The sequence below is a fragment of the Seriola aureovittata genome, chromosome 1 (assembly GCF_021018895.1).
Source record: "Seriola aureovittata isolate HTS-2021-v1 ecotype China chromosome 1, ASM2101889v1, whole genome shotgun sequence".
Lineage (NCBI taxonomy): Eukaryota > Metazoa > Chordata > Actinopteri > Carangiformes > Carangidae > Seriola > Seriola aureovittata.
This window is the reverse complement of record NC_079364.1, coordinates 3,275,676-3,295,276: the sequence shown is the minus strand read 5'-3', so window position 1 is coordinate 3,295,276 and position 19,601 is coordinate 3,275,676. Positions and strand designations below refer to the sequence as shown.

Below are 19,601 nucleotides of genomic sequence, written 5' to 3'. Positions count from 1 at the left end.
CTGGTGGAGACAAAAAGCAGAGCCGACAGGAGAGTGAATATTGAACGTACATTCATCAGGCGTCCAGAAACACAACGCAGCTGAACGCCGAGGTTCACCAACAGCAGTTTTCCAATAAATCCAACCATATCATATCCCCATCAGCAGAGGCAAACCGGGCAAATGCTGGGGTCCACCAGGGGGAAAGAGGGGCCCTGAAAGCCCCTCATACTGGTACATTTTGCATTGACAACTATAATTTTAAATTTCACATTAAGACACTAAAGCTAAAGCACTGCTGTTGCTCCAAAAAAAAAAAAAAAACCCTGAGGCTCCTGATGACCTGTGCTGTAACTCACATCTACCCATTTCCTGCCTGTGAGGCATTAAAGGAACATCTGTAAAATGTAGCATCTACCTCTCTGCATGTGGGTGCGGGGTTTCTGGGATTCGATGGGCTTCTCTGCCTGGGGCCCCCCAGAGTCTGGGATCAGTGCTGCGAAATCAGTGATAATATGTCAGCTCTGTTCTCACAACGAGTTTCTGTTGCCCCTGATTTTCTGTATGTCTCAAGCATTTATCCACAACACAATACAAATTTGGTGATTTTCAGATAAGTGGAAAGATACAGGAGATATATTACAAGTTGAGATAAATCTACTTCTACAGAATTATTTAAAGTTCTCAGTGGATTATATTAAAAATCCACTGCCACTAAACTTAATACAAGGATTTAAATAGTAGTTAATAAAAAATCTGACATTTTGGAGACACATTATATTTTTATATCTGTCACTCAGGTCAGGATTAGATGAACTAATACTTTTATCAAGTTACGTCCAATACAGACAAATCAATCACAAGATGTACAGCATCAAACAACCATAAACATAATGTTTACATGGTAACAAACCTGTAGCTATCAGTTTTAAGAGGCATAACCCAGTTATAAATATTATAATCATGTATCATGATATTACACTTTTTCTTAGATTATAAATAACTGACGGAACAAAGTGAACCTTCATGAACAAATACAAACACATGGCTTGGGGTCGGACAATCATGAAAGGGGAGGAAAAACAGAGCAACCTCAGATGGAGAATAATCAGCACCACGGCCGCCGGACAGTTCGCCTCAGGGCGACCAGGATTAAATATAAACAGTGTTAAATGTGTAAAGATAACCCAGGGTGATGTTAACTCGGGATTAAAGCCCAAGGTTAACAGGTTCAGTGTACTATAACATGATGTTTGCACCGTAGGGCATCGGACTTATGCTGCTATGTGATTCACAAAGGTAAAATTAGTGTCTGATTTTCATACGCCGTTGAATTCACACCATCATCACCGACGTCACGCTCATCACCGCGTTGAGCTGGAGGCCCAGAGTCATGAATGTTAACGTTAGCAAAGCTAGCAAAAAAACAAAAAAGTTTAGTTGCTATAAATGTTAATATGCTTGTGAAATGTCAAAAAGAAAAAGCACAAAAACAACAAACAAGCAGGACAAACAAGGACAACCAATTTTTCGTTTTTTTTGGGGGGAGTACAAATTTTGTACACACTAATCCTAAACAGCTCATTAGCATGCCAGCTGAGATTTCACACTATAAGGGAATAATGAAAGAAAAACAAGATGGACTACCTGCTGTGCGCTGTCAACGCTGGCTACACACAATCAATCAGCCATCAGCAGTGGGAAAAGTAACACAGTCCCTTACCTAGCACTGCCACGGTGCATTCAGCAGCTGGACTGGTAGATAATAATAAAACGTAATAACACTTCCTTCTAAGACTATCAAAATAAGAGGTAATTATCATCATCATCTGCGAGAAATACAAATTAAAAAGTGTAACTCCCAGGCCTTCCAAATGACCTTGCACCAGCAGAACAATAATATGGCTCATGGTGATGATTTGTGATCCTCTTGGTAGATCTGAGTCTTTATGAGAGACTGCGTGAACAGTGCACATCCATCTTTTGCAAAATTGTTGACTGCCACATGAATAATTGCATTTTCCCAGCTTTGATTTCCGACTGACTTTAAGACGGTCTCCCACCAAGCGTCATGCATTCGCTGCCGAATTATCAAAGAAGATTAACAGAGAGAAAGGAAAAGAGGAGGGAGAAGAGGAGGGAGAGAGGGAGAGAGAGAGAGATCACACCACTGAGAAAATGTCTGCTCTTCAGCTTTCATTTATTGAGTCCAAATATATTTGATGGTGGTTATTTTTAAACAGACCTTAATCCTCTGCTCACCCTTCATCGTGAGGTAGATAATTATAGTAATCTGGTCAAAGGGAATTTAATTTTCTAGCTGTAAATCGTTGCAGTGGGATGGACTAGTTGCTTTATGAAAAGGAATTTATAGCATCCTAGAGTTTTGAGACTTAGATGACAAAACATATGCAACATGGAGCATTGCCCAGGATCCGACTTTAATATACGAATTAGCTCTATTGGCACCAGCTACCCATATGATACAGTGTGGCACATGGCAGGGATATACTTTAAGAAGAATAGTTGAGAAGTACCTATTGTTCTTTTTGTTCTATATAGAGGAGTAGGTGAATAAGTTGCCTTCAAAGTAGGACAACCTAATGGCGCTCTCCTAATATTCACTTCAAATAAAAATCTACCCTTTACCTCCAGAAGCTTTGTGTCTTATGTTGGGAATTTCTTTTGAAGATATTCTAAGTAGAAGAGATTTAAGAGCCCCCCCACCCCCCACCCCCCTCATCCTAGCCATACAGGAAAGAGCTTGTAATGTACTCGTCGTTCTTGTCCTGCCCTTGAGCAAATCAGCGATTCCCCACTGACTCCGTGGCAGCTCAAGGGGCGCTCCATGTGAAGATGACCCTACACTCTGACCTCCCTGGAGGGAGCAAAGTGAAAAGAGAATTTCACTGCGGGGATCAATAGAAATATCACATGGTTATCACTTTATTCGAGTCAGTTAAGCAATTGGAGGAAGAAGGGGTTTAAGTTGACTTTAATCCTTGGCTGAGATATGCAGGCGTGTACTGTATGTATGTCTAATTCTTATGTGAACACGTGTGTGTGTGTGCATGTGTGTGTGTGTAGCTCTTACAGGAGTAAATATGATCATGAGGGGAATGTATGCACTTTCATTACATAGAAAACGTTGATGAATCTTACTGCATTATAAAGAATATGTATTTGTCCTTTTAGAATATTCGAGAATCGATCTTCCTCATGCTCCATTTTTTGTGCACATGTGCATAAAGGTAATTGTGAGTAAACAGCCCACTTATACCCTCACCTGGTGCTCACTGTACGCTCTTTATGGAGGCATCACTGGATGATTGCTGTTACTGTGACATTTCAAGTCAATTCAAACCAAGCCAACAGATGAACCTGAACATGATGTCGTCAGTGGCAACAGTCTAGAGTTGTTTTAGAGAGGCATATGGCAAATATGGCTGAAGGTTGGCAGGAAGGTTGATGGTGTAAGTCTACATCATTTTGGACTCACTATACTTGTTTTGATGTGTTGATTTCATGTTTGTGGGACTGTGGGTGTTTACTACTTATTTTTATTAATAATATTTTATTTTACTAAGAGTAACTACTGCTAGAATATAAACAGACGGGTGACAAATTAAAGGAAAAACCTAAAAAATGAATGGAGAGACAGGATGACACTGCCCCCATCTACAGGGCAGGAGGGGTCACTGGATGGTTTGATGAGTATGAAAATTATATGAATCATTTGCTGTGGACTTCACAGTGACCAGATCTCAGCCCAGATGAACACCTGTGGGAGATTTTGGACCGACGTGTGAAGACAGAGCTTTCAATCATCATCGTCAAAACACCAGATTTTTGTGGGGGGGGTGGAGGGGGAATAATGATAATCTAATTTTGGAAGAATGGTGTCCATCACCTCCAGTAGAGTTCAGAGGTTTATAGAATCAACAACGAGGAGCTCTGAAGCTGTTCTGGAGTCACCAAGTGGCAACCCACCAGCCTTCATCTGTGAGTTAGCATTTTGGCCGTCGCCATCTTGGTTTTTTGGAACCAGAATTAAAGCTATTTGGACGAGAGGAGTGAGGGGGCGGATCTGACCTGAGGACAGAGGACAACTGGCAACCTGTCCTGCTGCACCGTGCGAAGTCGCTGCTAACACAGTTAGCTTCCATAATTTGAGGTAAGTGTTAAAATAATCTTAACAGCTAATTGCATTCATTTCCACATTTGGCAAATATCACATATATGAGGAGTAACTTTTTAATGTTGTAGCTGAAGCTATTGTTTGGTGTAACTACTTGTGTTAAAATCATAAACTTTATATTAAGGGTAGAAACTATTATTATTACATTGTTTTAAAACTGGTTCTGAAAGTGTCATTGTTGATGACGGGTGTCAAAACATCTGTTGGAATGATTCTTTCTCTCTTTCAGAATAACTAACATTACTGAGAGCTGGGAACCATCGTGACATGTGCACCCACACAACGCCACCAGGGTAGTATTTTCTCAATAGTCTACAATAATCATACATTTCTCATCATTACAATGTTGGTCTGGATCTTTGGGGACAGCTACCACCACCTCCAGCTGCAGTAAACAGACTTGAAGCTCATCTTCTCTGGCATCACCCAGAGATGCGGGAGGATGCTGGTGCTAATCCGTGGGCGACTGACAGGGCTCGCAGGTTTGTGAACAGTGTTATGGCCTCACGTGTTCATTGTTTTAAGTGGCAGCTTTGCACGTCACCCTCACGTATAATAGGTTTGACACTCCTGAGCTATTTTTGCATGATGGAGTTCATTTCACCACGAGGGGAAATGATATTTTAAAACAGATTTGCTGAGTCTGTTAAAACACGACTTCAGCAGCAGTGAAATGTTCATGTGACAGGTTGTTCAGGGCTGAAGTTGAGTCTTAATGGATTTTTTAGACCCGGACACAGCCCACAGTGCCTCATGTGATGACTGATACTTTTGTTAATATAGTTTGAACACTTGTGGCCATAACATTGTTCAGTCTTATCAGCTACGCCCTTCTCTTGTGCCCTACACCTGCACCCTCACCTGTTCCCTCTATCTTATTCCTTTACCACCCCGTGGTCTTTGACTCTCTCTGCCCACCGTGTCAGACATACGGTCCGAAGACCTTCGGATCCCACTGCAGCTGTAACAAACTGTAAGTAGATTAAAACATTAGATAGTTCTGGTAGTTCTCCTACATTAGTTAATATCAGAGTGGTGTTCTGAGAGCATCACTTATTTAGAGAGAGGTTGCTACTGGGGCACATTTACATTCAAATACTGTGGCAGGTTGCCTTTTTGTCCCTTTCATAGTGACTTCAGAACAGCTTCTTCCTTCAAGCTGTGAGCCTGCTACATATAAACCTGGGACTCCTGATAAATAAAGGGTTTATACTTGTTGCTAAAACGATGCTCCACCGGAAACTCAACTTCCTCTTTATATTATGCAAACTTGTCTTTGTGACAGTGAAGTTCACCTTTACCTTCATCCACAGCTGTGTGTGAACTATTTATTCTTTTCTTTTTTTTTTTTAAATAGTTGCAGTTGATTGTAATTTGCACACAACAGTATTTAATTCGTCCATTTATGACGTTCTTTTATACACCTTTCCAGTGTTGTAAATTGTTGAAATTAATGTAGTTTTTAATGTGCAATAAAGGTGTTTATGAAGCTCTTGAAGTTTGTTAATGGTTTTATGGAGCATATATTATAATCATACAGGAACACATTGATGAAGGGTCTAAAGATAGATGATAGAGTCTGTGCTGTCCTCATGTGCCTTACTTCTCAACTTTAATGAAATTGAAAACACTAGTTCACCAAAGCGTCCTGTTGGATTCACTATGAGACATATGGTCAATTTGGAAAACCCATTCTCTCAGTACAATTGAACTGTAGCTTTGAATGAAAGTAATATATATGAGCTGTACAGTGGCAACTGCTTTGAAGTCCAACTGTCAAATCTTTAGTTCGCAGTAAAGAGTTTGCAACTTCTAAAGTGGTGACAGCAGCGCACGTAGGTGCATTCGTATGAGTGGGCTATTCACTGGGATACTAATTTTGACTAATGAACTTACTAGAAAAAATGAACAGCTGACTCCTCAAAATGTCTTTTAGTATAACCAAATTCTGAATGAGGTATTTTTCGGCAAACACAACGTCGTAGCTAACTGTCATGAACTGAAAACAGAAGCTCCAGCTCCGACACGTCACTCCATCCTCTATCCTGATTGACTGGCATGATGTGTCAATCCCTCAGTAGCCACGCCCTACAGCACACCCTGTTTTATTCTCAAATTTCCTTTAAATGGGACCATAATTAAAAAAAAAATGAACATCTTGCTGTACTGAAGAAGACTTGAAACTAGTGATTGAGAACATAAACCCATTAGGAAAAAACTTACTGAGGTAATAAATCAAGTGAGAATAAGATTAATTTCCCATAGTTTTCTATACATTCTGCCTTTTTTTTTTAAGGTCAGCCCCCTGATGGTCATTGGAAAGAATGCAGGATTAAGCCATTTCTGGCATCAGCTTCATTTTCCAGAACTGGGTCCATTATTATACACAGTTTATAGGTGGCACGATGTGGCTCAACACCTTACTAAGACACTTCATGTTGGTTTTTCCTTTAAATTTGTCACGCGTTTGTATTCTCTCTTTTTTTTTAAGCCAATAGCTTTAAAAATCTTAACGGTACCTTACTGCTACACCAAGCCAAAGCTCATCACCTACCTTTTCACAAGACAGTCACAACTTGTGACACTCTAAGGATACATATAAATATATAAATATATCCTAAGTATTATTAAAGTTCACACATGTCACCCGTGTTCCAGAAACTGTGCTCATTTTACAAAATCTGTGTGAACACCAACCTACATACCAACTGTGTGTCAGCAGGCGGCTGCATACACAGCCTCGGCATTAAACTTTTTGCTTTTAGAGACGTGAAGAATGACTCCTCACGTACTGATAGACGCAGGGCACAATCCAGACGAAGGATGTCCAATGAGAATCAGTGGCACATTGGTGAGCAGCAATCTTAAACAAGAGAACAAAAGACTGTGCCACGTATGGTGCCATCTGTTGTCAGTATCCTGTCACCCCAATGTGAGCACAAAAGCTCCAGAGAGAACTGCCTCCAACTCCTCCTATGCAGTCAATTTGCAAACTAGAATGGCTGGAATTCATTGGCAAATAGCTGTGACTGAACAGAGGACACTCCAGTGAACTAATCCCTTCGAGCACTCTGCATTTTGCAGGGAGCGGCAACCTGCCAAGACTGGCCATTGAAGCTACATTGCTATTGTGCCATTTTTTAATACAACACTGTTGTATTCCTCAATACTAACAATGAATAACAGTATTTTGCCCTTTTGGAGGCATTACCATAGAATATCACTACACCAGTGATATGCCACAGTGAGGTCGAAATCTCATTGGTTCATGCAAATTGCAAACTAAAACGTGCAATTTGCGTGTTATATCATTAAAACACAACTCCCTGGCCCACTTCCTACAGCTTCTGAACCTGAAAGAAATCACATTCAATGTTATTAACACATTTGCAAAGAGCCAATTTCCTCTGATGAAGCATAAAATGTAACAAGAGCGTCACTGTAATGTGGAACCTTTTTAATTCAATGTTTAATAATTGATCTTTCAAACAAAATGAGTGTCATGAGTTCATTCACAAATCAGCATCAGCCGCATGCGCACCTCCTGCACCAATCGCAGAAATCCTCCGATAAAACTGATCTGTTTAACTACTATAAGACGGCAGCTTATGGGGTGTGTGCAGCTCATTATCCTGCCACTGCCGCCGGCTGTGTGTACTCACCTACCTAAACCCCGGGCTGCCACCTGCTTTTATGCACCGCATGTGGAGGGAATGTGTTTCCACAGTTTTTTTCTGATCAACAAAAACCCAAATGTTTTGCAGTGAGAGCATTAGTCCATATCTGTGTAACCAATTACCAAGACTGTCCCCACTGCCTAAGACGCGCTAACACACTTAAACTGTGCCATGTTTTCATTTAGTCCAGTCATCCTCGACTGTGCCGCGATGCCCTTCCACCTACAGTTGGCCGATCCGGCAGATCTCTTTTTAGGAACGCAGTCATGGAAGCAGATTGGCGGGCCAGACAAGTGACACGAATACTAAGAGCGCCCTCGCATTCAGCCTGCCTCCCACCCAGGGCATCCTGTCTTAATCCCTTTGCAGAGACCAGACAGAGCCTTGGCAGAGTGCATTCGAACACGGAGGTCCCTGCAGATTATTTAGCCCATGCAATTATCATAATGGAGGCAGCATAAGGCAATATGTGAATAGGAATTGAATTATCACTTGAAAAGGTGTCTCTTTGCCGTCTACCTTCTCGCTCTCCCTCTCCCCAGTATTGGCACAAGATAGCAACCTCTGCGTACTTACCTGAAATGAGGGCACAAGAAATAACATACAGGAAGTCTAAGTTGTATAACGTGATGCTCTTTAACAGCACATGACAATAGTTCATTCAAGTGTAAATCCCTGAGAAAAGATTGCACTCGGGTACACTTGTTTAACATGTCTGGCATTTTACACACATTCTTACACAGTAGCTTGATCGGTTTCTTTCCACTCAACACACACTAAAGTTTGAAATATGTGTCATGGCAAATTTCAAAGCCTTTCAATAAACAAAAGCAAATAAAACGGGACTATCACTAACCAAGACTGCAATCATCAGTCTGTAAGACAAAGTGGCTGGATGGCTGATAGTAATACGACATTTCTCATCAGAAACAATAGATTGATTAAAAATGTCGCCTGCACTGTTTTCACAGACATAATACCATAGCATATTGCCTGACAGCAAATTAAAATGTGTCTATAGGTTTTTGTCCTCGCAGTGATTGTCTGTCTGACCATAATTCCAGATGGCGGTCTGATTGCTCTCAGTTTTGCCTTTATTTTAATTTAATCTCGTTCCATCACAGGCTGGAGAAAATGAGCCTGGTGATCAAAAATCATGATGATTTTCAATAATATGATCGTGCCATCTGGGAGCGCTCCTGCCCCGAGGGGACGGCAGACACTAAGCTCGGGTCAGAGGGTCAGCTGTAGCACCTCTTCTCTCATCATATCATGATGATGAAGGGACCTAAATTACCGCCCGTTATCTTTCGTTGGGCGGAGTAAACGTAAACTTTTATTTGCCTCACATTCAGCAGAACAATGGCAACGATTTTGGTAATAAATTACCTGCAATGTTTTCAGTATACAGTGGGGCGGGTAGACTCTAGCATCCCGAGTGTGAGTGTGGGAAATTCACACTATATTGTTGGGCTTTGAAGTTTTCCGAGCATAAGCCCTAATTTTTGTCCTATTTTTGAAAAATATATTAACATTAAATCAAATTACTCAAATCACTATTGTGTGAAATGAAAGGGGTTGGTTGTGGTGTAATGTCAGCCAACTCTGCAGCTCCATAAAGCCTTTTAGCCTGTTTTAACTCATTGTTTGAAATTTTACGGCTTTCACATTTGCTGATTGGTTGAGTCAATGTATCATTCAGCCTGTTTTCATGTTTTTGTGCCCCCTAGTGTGCAAAAATCAATTAATGGAGCTTTAAAATTAAAGGAACCAATGAAGCTGTTACATGAAAGCATTTAGAAAATCCAATTACCCTGTTCTATTGAACTCTCCCAAAATGACTAAGAATTGCTTATAATGTAGTCTATAGAATCAAAACACATTTTTGCTCTTGCCGTCAAGTGTCAGCAACTGTGTAAATACTTTTGGTGATCTTTGCTAAATGTGGAGGGGCCCTGCAGTCACTGTAGCGTCTTGTACCCTATAGCTGAAACCCACTCCACCTCTTCACCCACACCCTTGACGAATATTATCTCCAAACAGATGAGAGAAACCACTTTAGCGTATGACCTTGCTTACATGTTTCTCTTTTTTTTTTCCTTCCCCATTCTGTGTCTGCAGCCGAATCATTGACTCTAAAACGTCTTACAACAAGATTTAACGTCTTGTTGTAAGACGTTTTAGAGTCAATGTGAATTTTTCACAGATTGTATCTCCTGTGCAATGACAATGACGCTACCTTGACTCCACTGAAAAAAGGATGTTCATCTTACTGTCGTTGTACTTTGAATGACCAGATTGAAGGCACAGAAATGATTTGGTTTCAAAGCTGAAATCATGATTTCTTTGTTTCTTTTTGAGCATCCTACAAAATAATATTTCACACAAGGTGTTTCTAAAGAAATAAATAACACCAAAATGTGGTTTGCATCATTTTTTTTTTTTTCTGTGCGTGTGAGCGTGTGATCTAGACGTCAGTGTACTGCAGCTGCAATTCTTCTCACAGAGACCAAAGAGAGGCTGCACCGCCAACACACCCTGTTTAAAACACTCACTAAATGTGACTGGTGCAAAAAGTCCTTTCTTTCAAAGGCCCAACCGAACCAGTTGCAAAAGGCAAATTCAAATATATATCTGGTGTTAACAACTAGCAAATATGACAATATACCAAGCATTACAATGCATATGACAGCTGCAGTAAGGCCTGTACTCTAAGCAACCTGAACGTTCCCTACACTTACAGGCATAGGCACAGTTTAAAATGGGCTGCAGCAAGCAAGCCAGTGATAATACAAAAAAATAAAAATATTTGTTAGATAACACCATCCCAAGAGGATGAAAAATGTTGAAGAAAATACACTTCATTTTTGCTGTTGTGAGACTCGTCGGGTCAACGAAAGGGCCATCATTCCTGTTCCTGTTAAAAGAATAGAGTTTGGCTGATAAGTCAGCAGCGCCCAACAGCCTCGGAGATTTATTTCCCCAACACCAGCACTCTGAGTATTGAAGGCAAGGTGGGGGAGGGGGATTGCCTTTATTTTTTCAGGTGGAGCGGAACTGGAGAGCGAAGCACTCTCAGTCTGCATGTCAGATTGAGACAGCAGCAGTGGTGGCCGCCAGTTATGATGGCCCCCAGTGCAAGGCTTTAGCACGGGAGCACGCAAACACACACACACACACACAGATTTAAATGTCTAGTCTTCACTTTGACAATATGGAGTGACACAAACAAATGGTCTCAAATTACACGCGTTAAATTACTCAATTACACGCATTAACACCCCAGAAATAAAGCTGCACACCGGCGCAGGATTCCCCACCACAGTGCGACGTTATACTGACGCTTATAGCGCTGCCGCTGTTCTGTTTTAAGATATTCAGGTTGTTATGATAAATGACTTTTGAGAAGCTGGAACCGGAGAATGTTTGGCTTTTCTTTTTTTTTTTTGCCTTTTAAAAATGACTCAAACGATAAATCAGTTGGCAAAATAACTGCTGATTAATTGATCAGCTATTTGACAGAAAATTAATCGACTAATTGTTTCAGCTCCATTTCGTTTCTCTCCAAGGGATTTTAAATGAATAAGGCTGGTAATATATATTTCACATATACAGCAAATTCCATAAAAGATAAAAACCAGCAATGGATTTGGTCCAATTAATACTATTGTCTGTGCCGCTCCAAAAAATCAACTGTGCTTGAGTAATGTTTGTTCAAACTTTTCTGTATTCTGCTAAAAATGGGATCATAAAGATTTAGTGTTTAGAGCGGGAATAAACAGGCGTTGAGCTGAGTGCCACAGATACAGCAGTACTGAGAGATGGACAAGCACACCAACCACTGACTCTGCTGTGTTGTTTGTTAGGTGGCTTCAGTTTTTAGACACATTATATATACTAATATATTTATCGCTGCTCGAGATGTGACACTGACAGAAGAAAACCTGTTATCCATCTGTATCTCCCGGCTACACTGTACACAGGTCTTGTAAGATGCAGATGGCCTGTGAGGTTACAACATCAGCTCGAACGAGGTTAAGAACAAGACATGCAACAAATGTATGCAAATGCGATGAATCAGTAATGCGTTGAATGAATTAGCAACATGACATTCAGCTCATCAGACAGGCTTCAGCCACGGGCTCTTTTCTCTATCATGATGTGAGACTTGCCAGATTTCATATCACTTCATATTTTACCCGCTCACACTCACTAGATCGGCTGCAAGTGGCTGTGATAAGCAAATCATAAAGGATGTGACTTGGTTTTTGTTTTGATTCTTTTTCTTCTTACCTCAAACATTACAATAAATTATGAGATCAATGAGCATTTTTTTTTTTTAATGTTCTTTCCAGTGATTTTAGTTATTTCATTACGTTTCATGTAGGAATATGAAAAAGAAACTGTGCTTTATGGGGATGTAGGAGGCAAAAAAGGATTTGTGATTCCCGAGGGCATATTAAGCAGCAGAGTGTTAATGACATCAGGTGTTAACTGTGATAATATCAGTATTAAAACCTTGTGCCACACAAGAGATTAGCGCATTTCCTGGTGAACATGTGACTTTTTTTTTTTTTGTCCGACAGTGGAAGTGCAAATTGAAAAATTACTTTTTTTGTCAGTGGGTTGGAATAATCCTTCGGTACATGAAACATATTCCCCTGAGAAGTCTGAGGGAAAATGCTAAATATGCCAACAAGCTAAATCAAATTGTGACTGCAAAGCAAGTTGTTCAATATGCAACAATTCATAGATGCATTACCCTCAATTTGACTTGTGTAGAGCAGTTTTAACATATGTCTCCTCATATTTACACCACGACAATATGAAACAGAGAAGCTTTTCTTTCTTGGACATGAGGCTTTACTTGATTTCCTGATTTGTAGACATTCAGTTATTTAGGTCTTTGCGTCGTAAACAGCCAAGCTTGCCTCCCTGGAGGGTGGGGATGTCCATGCTAACATGTTTTGCTAGTTGGAGTAGAATGTGAGTGCTCGCGGTGCTCGACAGCGACAGACTCTAATCATCTGACATTGTAATTTGAGTGCTCTGATGCTCTGCTTTATATTACACTCTCCTTGCTATGTGCGCCCTGATTGAGACATATGTTACTCTAGCGCTTTTCCAACAAACTCATTATAACAAATGAATTTGGCAAATCACAGTGGTGTCAGACATAATGCCAGTAGCTGCTGGTGCAGAAGCAGAAAAAGTAAGGGTGGGTGTGTTTTTATGTTGCTGGCAGGATTTTAGATGTAAGCAGCTACTGCTTTCAGTGGCTCTGAATACATGTTGAGCGTGCCTAGATGAAATTAATCCACACAGTGTTGCACCAACAAAGAGTAGAGGGATGTATGAAGTGATTTTTTTTTTTTTTCTACCGCAATATATGTGGCATCACTTTATGTAATGAGGCATTCTATGCTGATAAAATGTTTTATGAAGAAGGCATGTATCCAAGAATACAATTACCCTGAGTGGTAGATCATCTTGAAATGACTATATTTCCTTAAGTATTCCAGTGGAAATGCAAATGAAGGCGTTCTATTGACAGCTGATAATCTCTATCAGTGAGTCTGTCATGTTTGACATTTTCTTCTCTTCGGTGGCAGCGCAGGGTTGTTGTAATTCCAGCCAGATGAAATGAGCTCCTGCCAGCGGGAGGCCTCACTCGATCTGATTCCCCCAGCAGAGGCTCGTCTCGCCGCAGCCTCTCTACACTGCGTCTGGCGTGGCAGCACGGCTGGTGCAAAAAAAACCAAAAAAGCAAGCCACATTTAGACTAATTTCTGCTGATCGAGTCAGCCATTCGTCCTCACCGGAGAACATTTCCACCACAGTTAACAATTTTTACAGTTTAGAAAACACCTGTCACAATACACTCATGCCTTTTCGCTCGTGGCTTGATGGGAAAGAGATGATTAACAGATAACTTGAGTTGGAAGAGCTGAGAAGAGACATGGAGAACACATAAAGTTAAGGAGTCAGTAGGGAAGGTTAATGTTTTTTTTGCACCAGGCAAGAGTGCTTTGCTTTTGGCAAAGGCATTATAACTGCACTGAAGAACAGCGTCGGCATCACTTAATAGTACAGCTTGACACAATGCGGTCACATTTTATAACTTCACACTGTGTGTAATGTTCGGTATATGATACGTATTGATTTATGTGTAGGTTACCATCTTTGTGGGCAGATGATAATATGGGGTGATAGCAACACATCAACACTGCTTTGTGGAAGTGGGAGGTACAGGCTGTACTGTATGTGTATGAATGTCTCAGTCTATTTTGGTCTCGAGCACACTCAGGCATATTCCCAGGCACTTTGGCTGAATGGACTAATCTAATCTAATCTAATTTAATCTAATCTAACGGAGTAACAAGTTTCTTGTTAGTCACTTGATTTGGGGGATAATAAATTCTGCTGCAGTTATGCGAGGACAATATCAGACCTCTTCACAGTCTTGATTCACACTATTTGTCAGGGATTTTGATGTGACAATAAATTGGATCGTAATGAAAAGTAAACAGCAGTGCAATACTGCTTTGAATAAAAAAGAATTAATCATGTAGATGAATCAATGAACAATACTGTTTTAGAAACCACAGGAAATGAATCACATATAAAATAGGCAATAAACAGGCGATAAAAGTCGATATAATGTTATCACTTAATAACATTCATGAATGACTTGTTAATATAAATGTAAATGTTAATATATTGTTGTGTTTCATATCAAGTTACAAGCCATAGCTCATTATCAAGCAAGCAGAGTTGGATTTCCTCTGTTTGCCATTGTATGCTTTTCACAGGTTACATTGCTTTTTGCATTGTTTTTTAGCATAGACAGATATTCTGTAGAAAATTCCTGGCTGGCACTCAGACAGTGTTTGTTTGTGACAATGCAGAGCCACATTCACTGAGCGTGATGCTTTGGTGTCAGTGACTTGTCTTGTTCTGAAACATCTTGTCCCAGTGGCATCAACAGATTGTACTATTTCTTTTAAAAATTTCATGACTAAGGCTTTGTGTATTAAATAATTGCAGGCTTAGGATTTCGATGAGTAAAGGGCTTACAAGTAATTCACAGGTCCTGCTCGGATGGGAGATGGGGATGCTAAGTTCTCATTTTTCATTTTCGGTCTCCAGTGTAGATATATCAGCGTCTGTGAAGTCTGCAAATCTGGGGCAATCCAGGGTTAGGGAGCTGACAAAAAGCTTGTTATATTCCACAGATGGGCAATGTTGACAATTAATTGAAGCTTTTAATTCATGTTGCTCTTATTCATTTGTCATTCTATACACATTGTGCTGTATAAATAGATTAGGGCTACAAGTAATCATTTTCACTATCAATTGATCTGTTGATAGAGCGCCAAGTTACATCTTCAAATGTTGTGTTTCATCTGACCAACGGTCCAAATCCCAAAGATATTAATTTTGCAATCATATAAAAACATACAAAAGCAACAACTGTTCACATTCAAGAAGCTGAAAAAAAAGCAAATGTTTTTGTTGTCAGTTTATTCTCTGCCAACTAATCAATTCAGCACTAGAAAAGATCTTGTATCGAGCCAATGATAATTATAACAACATGAACGATGTACTCCCTTCTACTTTATGTGGTTACTAAATATTATCTTTTTCTTCCTTTTGCAGAGAACACACACAGCAGATGAACTATGAATGCTGAACACAATGATCTCCTCCCTCCAGCGCCAGACAATGAGAGGTCGTAGGCTGAAGGGGGCGCTGTCCAACCCCCTCTTTGTGCTTCTTTTGGCCCTTCAGATCCTGGTGGTGGCTGGGCTGGTTCGTGCTCAGACCTGTCCTTCCGTCTGCTCATGCAGTAACCAGTTCAGCAAAGTCATATGCACCCGCCGCAGTCTACGGGATGTCCCAGATGGCATTTCCACAAACACTCGCTACCTGAACCTCCAGGACAACCTCATCCAGGTCATCAAGGTGGACAGTTTTAAACATCTGCGCCATCTGGAGATCCTGCAGCTGAGCAAGAATCACATCCGCAGCATTGAAATTGGCGCCTTCAATGGGCTGGCCAGTCTCAACACCTTGGAGCTCTTTGATAATCGGCTCACGACAATCCCCAATGGAGCGTTTGAGTACTTGTCCAAGCTGAAGGAATTGTGGCTACGCAACAACCCCATCGAAAGTATACCATCTTATGCCTTCAACCGAGTTCCCTCGCTTCGAAGGCTGGATCTAGGTGAACTCAAACGTCTCTCCTACATTTCTGACGGCGCCTTCAAGGACTTGAGCAACCTGCGCTACCTGAACCTGGGAATGTGCAACCTCAAGGAGATACCCAACATCTTACCTTTGGTCAGGCTTGAAGAGCTAGAGATGTCAGGAAACCAGCTCTCTGTTGTCAAGCCCAGCTCATTTACAGGATTAGTCAACCTGCAGAAGCTGTGGATGATGCATGCCCAGATCCAAACTATTGAGAGGAATTCCTTCGATGACCTTCAGTCCCTGGTGGAGCTCAACCTGGCTCACAACAACCTTACCTTCCTACCACATGACCTCTTCACACCGTTGCATCGCTTGGAGCGGGTCCACCTTCATCACAACCCTTGGAACTGCAACTGTGATATCTTGTGGCTCAGCTGGTGGCTGAAGGAAACGGTACCCGCCAATACCAGCTGCTGCGCCCGTTGCCATAGTCCTGCAATTTTTAAAGGTCGCTACATTGGGGAACTGGACCACAGCTACTTCCAGTGTGATGTTCCTGTCATTGTGGAGCCGCCCAGTGACTTGAATGTGACAGAAGGCATGGGTGCAGAGCTTAAATGCCGTACAAGCTCGTTGACATCCATCAGCTGGCTTACACCAAATGGATCATTGGTGACACATGGGGCTTACAAGGTGCGTCTGTCTGTACTCAACGACGGGACACTGAACTTTACTAGCGTCACAATGCAGGACACTGGGACTTACACCTGTATGGTTAGCAACACAGCAGGCAACATTTCTGCCTCTGCTGTGCTTAATGTCACTTCTGTGGAGAACAGCGGGGTGACCTATTTTACCACAGTCACCGTGGAGACCATTGAGACCCCAGGGGATGACAGCCAAACGCCACTTCCCCCATTTGGCTGGGTGTCATCCTCAACAACAAAAGGTACTCCTGTTTCAACGAGGACCACAGAGCGGACTTACACCATTCCAGTTCTTGATCTGGATGGAGAGGGAGCCCTCAATGGCCTGGATGAAGTCATGAAAACCACCAAGATCATCATCGGCTGCTTCGTGGCCATCACGCTCATGGCTGCTGTTCTGCTGGTAATTTTCTACAAGATGAGGAAACAGCATAACCAGCAGGATCCCGATGGCCCTGCCTCCTCTATGGAGGTCATTACTGTTGAAGAAGACCTTGCAGGTGTCGCCGCCATGGAGAGACACCTATCGCTTCCCCCTCTGGAGCACTACAACCACTACAACACCTACAAGAGCACTTACCACCACCCTCCTATGCTCAGTACCATACACAGCTCAGCCACACAGGAACCTTTACTGATTCAAGCCTGCTCAAAAGACAATGTACAAGAGACCCAAATCTGATCTTGAATTTGACTAAATATTCAGTATCAGCAGTTTCATACTTGGAGTACAATGGACCAAAACATGAAGATAAAAGAAATCAAAATGACATTGACTTGACAGAGTTGATGTCGATAACGGCGATAAATCAGCATTTGGCAAAGGGACGACATATGATACTTTAACAAGTGTCTTTACAAAAACAAAGATTATTTATTAAAAGTATGTCTAGTGGCTAAATGAAGAAAAACAATTTGTGATAGCTTTTTAGCTCATTTTATTTCTCTCTCTCTCTCTCTCTCTGTGTAATAATGCACAAGGGAAAGGATGGTTTACTATGAGTGAATATCGAATGTATGAAATGTGTCTCATGTGAAACCCACTTCAGAAATTGGCCTTGTACTAATATTAATGCAGTGCCATTAATTCAATACTTTGATTTGATTTTACCTAATAATGATATATTTTGTAGAAGGACAATGCTTCAGTATTTAGAAGCATTTATTTGCTAGTTTTTAAGTAATCTTTGTCCAATTTGGCAGAGGTTTATGAGACAAAACATTAAATGGGTTTATTTTCATTGCCATCATACTCTAGCTGTCACTCAACACAAAATGAGATCTTTTAATGACACAGCTCTGGATGATATCACAGTGAAGCCAGCATGCCTGAGGAGCAAAGCAGCCAAATGAGTAAATGTGCATTTCCCCTGTGGCTCCTAAACAACAGACATACATCCTTCATTTTAATTAAGATTAAAGTTCTTGCTCCCACTGCTCCTCCTACCTTTTCTTTACACTTCTACCTTTGCTGTCTTGCTGTCTCTCTCTTTTTTTGTCCTCCTCTCTTGTTCCATCTCTGAATTCTCCACCTTCCCCGTCTACCCTCATTTCGCTTTCTCCCCGCTCTCCTTTTCTCCATGTCCTCTTGCTTCTTTGATTGTCTCTCTGTCACTTAGCTCAGGCACGTTCCTCACCCCATCGCCATGTCTCATTTGTCTCGCTTTATCTGCCGGCATGTGCCGTACGAAGGCAGAATATTGCTTGGGAAAATGAAGGGGAGCATAAGGCTGCGGTCTGTAGCCTTCCTGTTAACCCAGTAATGATCTACGTCCACTCAGTGTCGCGTTACCTTGCCATCACCCCAGGGTCACACGAGCTTGGGTGCTGATAGTCCATCTGTTAGTACAGATAAAGAGGCAAATGAGGCTGTTTTGTAATGTAGTGTGACCCTGTCAGACTAACACAGACGGGGCTAACATAGTCAGTGAAGCAGCTAGGAACCTGCAACAAAATAAGGGGAGATGGGTTATAGCTCATTAATCTGTATCAGCAGTTCATTTGCAGACTAACAGAGGAAAGCTGATAACAAAACAGCATGAGACTTTTCCACTCTCCCTGTGCCCAACATCTAACAGGGGGTAGAGGCCTTTGATATTGAAGCGACCCCTGCTCAGTCTCATTTTTGTCGGAGGAAAAACACACACACTTTGATGTTGCATCATTTATAGACCATCAAAACATTGTCTCTCCTGTAGTCTGTTTACGCTTTGCTTTTTCATTTAGTCTTTCAAAGAGCGAGGCTTAAGGAAGGGGGAGGTAGGGATAAAAAGTGAAGAACAGTGGGTTGGGGGGGGGGGGGGTGGGCCCAGACACACGACGGTCATGAGGGGTCTTCAAACAGAGATATTGCAGATATGAAGGGAGTGGAGTGAAAAAATAGATAAGGAATAAGGAGGCAAAACTAGCCATAAGACTGTTGCCAGGGAAACAGTGACCTTGTGCAGAAAGTAAGAAGGAGTAGGTATGCCTTTCGCTTTAGTGTCTTTGCAACAAGCTTATTTTAAGCATATTTATTCTAAGCATATTTATTTTAAGCATACCCCCCGCCGTGATTCCACAAATGCGAGTAATTACCGACAAAACCGGCATAATGGAATGTGTATTTACAGATGGCTTTGATGGGATTTGACCGGCACATGATGTCACCTTTGCAGAACAATGCCCAGTTTCAGTTATTCAAATGAAATAAATCACCGCACGATGTGAAAAATTGAACAATTTAGCTGTCCTGCAGTTCTACTCGCCTTATTGATCTTCATCTCTGTGAGGACAGCTACCATAGCTTGCAGCACGAGCATAATAAAGCACCGTCAGTCACGAGATCGTACGCTTCTGATCGGTCAT

General features: G+C 41.4%; 1 protein-coding gene across 1 annotated transcript in view; it reads left to right on the top strand.

Moving 5' to 3' along the window:
* Nucleotides 1-19,031, top strand: part of lrrc4cb (leucine rich repeat containing 4C, genome duplicate b) — a 39,642-nt gene extending 20,611 nt beyond the window's left edge. The window contains exon 2 of the mRNA XM_056380130.1: nucleotides 15,514-19,031. Coding sequence (XP_056236105.1) covers nucleotides 15,541-17,436 — 1,896 coding nt within the window. The 5' untranslated portion in view covers nucleotides 15,514-15,540 and the 3' untranslated portion in view covers nucleotides 17,437-19,031. The remainder of the gene's footprint in view (nucleotides 1-15,513) is intronic.
* The last annotated feature ends 570 nt before the right edge of the window (nucleotides 19,032-19,601 follow it).